The sequence below is a fragment of the Trachymyrmex cornetzi genome, unplaced genomic scaffold (assembly GCF_001594075.2).
Source record: "Trachymyrmex cornetzi isolate Tcor2-1 unplaced genomic scaffold, Tcor1.1 scaffold855, whole genome shotgun sequence".
NCBI lineage: Eukaryota > Metazoa > Arthropoda > Insecta > Hymenoptera > Formicidae > Trachymyrmex > Trachymyrmex cornetzi.
In genome coordinates, this window is record NW_017300197.1 from 54,918 (window position 1) to 58,914 (window position 3,997).

Here is a 3,997-nt window from a genome sequence, read left to right on the forward strand (position 1 = left end):
CGTGCCCAACCCTGCTTGTAGCACTGTTGCGTTTGACGCGTTTACAGTTATGATCCGGTAAGTACTCATGGGCGCGTTATTTGACACTCGCGTCACGAGTCATGGACATTTGGGACTTTACATTGGAATCTGGGCAATTCAAAGGGGTGATCCTGATTGACCACGTCTCGATTGGACACCACCAATTACAGCGACCGGTGCTTAGGAGCTTTATAGTCTCAAGCGCTGTGAGTGGCTCGTGTCCAATTGAGCCGTGTCCAACTGGGTGCCACCCCATTCAAATATAGAAGAAGTTTGGGACTTTGATGCAATTGATGCAGTTTTGGTGCTGAAATGGAGACTGACAGCTTAGACGAGATTCAGGTCAATAAAAAGGAAATATAAAATAAAATAAAGTAAAAAAAGATTGATATACATATTGCGAAATAAATTATGCACATGTAGTATGCATGACTAAAGTAGAGGTTATTTGTATTTTCAAAATCTTGAATATTTTCACTGCATATTTTAGAAATATTATTGTTATCACTCGAAATTTTTTGTAGAGAGTGTTCACATGCGGTTTATGTGAAGAAATTGTGGACAGCTTGGAAACAGTAGAGAGCTATTCTTGTCTAATAGGATATGCAAAAGCAATATTTGACGAAAATCTCTATTTTTATCCTCAATGCAGTAAGTAAATTTAATTACTGTTTTGTGAATAAATATTGCATAATGTTATTAAATATATGTATCATATTATATAGATAATGGAGACATTGTACATTGAAGCGATGTGAATGGGGAAAATATTAATATCGTTGAAAACCCACAGTTTCCATCGAAAAGTCTACAAAATATGACACTAGAAAATAATACAGACGAGATTCTGATTGCAGAAGTATACTTAAGAGAGCCATTGTGGAATCAGAATGTTGCAGTCGCACGGCGAGACAGAAGAACGATGGATAAGCTGTGGCAAGAAGTCAGTGAAGCAACAAAAGGTATACACGACCAAGACGTTCAGTTTTCAAACGAGCTACATGAATAATGAAAATTTGGAAGAAATTGCCTAGATGAGTGGCTCATGTGATAACAAGAACATTTCTATATAATTCTCTTGATGTCGCAGGTTATTTCTTCTAGGCCATTTCTTCTAAACTTCCATCATTTATACTATTTATATATAATCAAAGCTGTCAGTTTTCCTATGTAGTACATGGACGTAGCTCGAGTATACAAGATTATTATAAATATATAACATTTATAATTATTAGAATTATAAAAATTTAAAAAACATGATTTTATTTTAGGAGTATACTCTAGTGAAGAGTGTAAAAGAAAATGGAAAAATCTCCGTGACCGTTTTATGCGGATTGTTTCAGCGGAGAAGCTGCCAAGTAGGGCGACAAGTCAGTCGAAGAAGAATAAATGGCGTTTCTACGAATCATTAAACTTTTTGCGTGACACATTATTAAGAAGAGAGTGAGTACAAAAAAACAATTTTTTTAATTTTCAAAAAATATGTTAAAAGCATTGCGAAAGTATTTGAACTACTTTTAATTATGAAGCAATATATTAATAATTATTACTGTTATTTCAGAACTGTATCGAATACACCAGTTTGTAACAACAATGTGAATGTCGAAGACGAAGAGGAAAAAGAGGAAGAATCTGCACAAGATGATACCCCTAGTATGTTGCATTTTATGCCCATCATTTTAATTTGTACACGTATATCAATATGTTTACCTATTATTTTCAGAGAACAGTAAAAAGCAAAGAATCAACAGAAACTCAAACAGGATAGTACTATCCTGGCACAAATAAGCGAGGCATTACACCAGCCGCCGTCGACAATTTCTTTGCCATCAATTCCAGTAACGAACGAAGAAGAGCATTTCGGGATGATGATTTCCTCGCAACTTCGTCAATTTCCAAGATTTCGCAGGAGACAACTAATGTTAAAAATACATAAAATGTTATATAAAGAACTAAATAAGGCTGAGCAATAAGTAGGATATGAAGAAAATGTATTATGTTATTTTTTTATGTATTTTATAATAAAACATTTTATAATATAAAGAAATAAAATATAAAAAGTTTTTATAGAGATTTTACAAATGTTTTCTTGAATATTGGAAGAATGTTTTTTAACATATAAAATGATCGTTTTTATAACAAAAAGTTATTAGTAATAATTAGTACGAAGTTATTAGTAATATTAATACGAAGTTATCAACAATAATGTTAGTGTAAAGATTAATGTGTTTACTTAATAATAACTTATAACTTAATTATTGGTCCCACTGCCATGGTACGGCACCTTCATTGTTGAAATATTGGCAGAAAAGTTCTCCAATTCTGATGGCTTGTCGAGTACTATTATGTGTGCCACAATTGAACACATCTGTAAAAGCACATCCATTTTCTATTATTGTTTTCCATGAACTTAGAATGTGCACACCATCTGTTGTTTCTTTATCCAATAGGTCGGATGTTAATAAAAGCCGTTCTTGGAGTCCTTATGAAGCCAGTTATGCAAGCAAATTGTACTTTTAAACATGCTCATGGTGTGTTTACGCTAGCAATAATTGGCTTTCTGTAGATCCTCCATTGACTTGCTAGAATTCTGAAGACGTTTTCAATGATCCATCTGGCACGACTTAATCGATAATTATAAACATGTCGATCTGCATTCAATGTCTTTTTGTCTCCTCGTGGATATGGCCGAAGCAAATATGGCTTAAGTGGAAACGCCTCATCTCTAACAAGGCAATATGGCAGCAATGGTCCTCCAGCATAAATACATTCTTCTTTAGGAACTTTCATTGTGTTTGCTTCAAATTTTTGTCCAAATATGCTCTCTTTAAATACGCCTCCATTACTGCGCCGACCATACGCACCAATATCCACGAACAGAAAATTGTAATGCGCATCACAAATGGCTAGTAAAACAATGCTGTGACTGTTCTTATAATTATAAAAATTTGATCCTGCATTGTTTGGACACTAAAATAAAAGACAATGTTTAATTAAAATAAGGCTACACTCGAATAGATCATTACAGCAGTGCAATGAAGATGAATATATGATATACCTGAATTGTAACGTGTTTCCCATCAATTGCCCCAATACAGTGTGGAAAATCCCACAGATCATTAAAATCCTGAGCGATGCTTTTCCATTTCTGTTCATCAATAGTAGGGGGTGATCCCGATTGATCACGGCTCGATTGGACACCACCAATCACAGCGACCGGTGCTTAGGAGCTTTGTAGTCTCAAGCGCTGTGAATGGCTCGTGTCCAATTGAGCCGTGTCCAACTGGGTGCCACCCGATAGTAGACGGAAGAACTAGCGGACACAGTTGATCCCAGATAATTTTACATGTTGAACTGATGATTTCACTTACAGTAGTTAAACCTACTAAATATTGAAAACTCATAGAGGTCATTGAATCTCCTGATGCAAAATATCTAAAATGTAAACACAAAATATCATTGTTTCACATTATCTTCAAAACGTTAGCTAATTATATATTTTTCATAATTACATATACAAGATTTATAAACATATTACCTCAAAGTTAAAATTAGACGTTCCGCTGAACTTATAGGCTCGCGTACAACATACAGCCTCTGCAAATGCGGCCCTACAATTTCTAATAAAGTCTCAAGTTGCATAGCTGACATGCGAAAATAGTTTTGAAATCACAAATCTTCCAGTCTCAGAGTTGGGAGTAACGCATGATAAAAACCATGTCTTTTTCGTTTTTGGATTAGAAGACTAATCCATAAACGTTCCTTTTGGCTCTTCTTTTTCTGTCTCTTTTTCGTTAAAAGAATGGCTAATACTGCAAGCATTTGCTTTTGTCGGACATAGTACGCATATTGAACATTTATAATATTTGCACACTCTATTAGATATTCTCGATATTTGACGATTGAAGCCATTAGTATTTATTGATGACACTTTATTTATTAACGTTACTTTATTTTTAATGCAACGCGTCAAGTT

General features: G+C 34.4%; 1 protein-coding gene and 1 pseudogene across 2 annotated transcripts; one reads left to right on the forward strand and one right to left on the reverse strand.

The window, feature by feature from the left end:
* Window positions 1–34: 34 nt before the first annotated feature.
* Window positions 35–2,000, forward strand: LOC108769121 (uncharacterized). Of its 2 annotated transcripts, XM_018519937.1 has the most exons (7): window positions 35–57; window positions 288–363; window positions 546–672; window positions 747–983; window positions 1,293–1,464; window positions 1,583–1,674; window positions 1,745–2,000. In XM_018519937.1, exons 4-7 carry the CDS (start codon window positions 839–841, stop codon window positions 1,807–1,809), a joined length of 474 nt encoding a protein of 157 aa, XP_018375439.1. In that variant the 5' UTR covers window positions 35–57; window positions 288–363; window positions 546–672; window positions 747–838; the 3' UTR covers window positions 1,810–2,000. The 2 variants fall into 2 exon arrangements, with proteins under 2 accessions (XP_018375439.1, XP_018375440.1); XM_018519938.1 differs by lacking the exon at window positions 288–363 and having other exon boundaries at window positions 38–57.
* A 364-nt stretch (window positions 2,001–2,364) lies between these two features.
* LOC108769120 (putative nuclease HARBI1) lies at window positions 2,365–3,455 on the reverse strand (annotated as a pseudogene).
* Window positions 3,456–3,997: the final 542 nt, after the last annotated feature.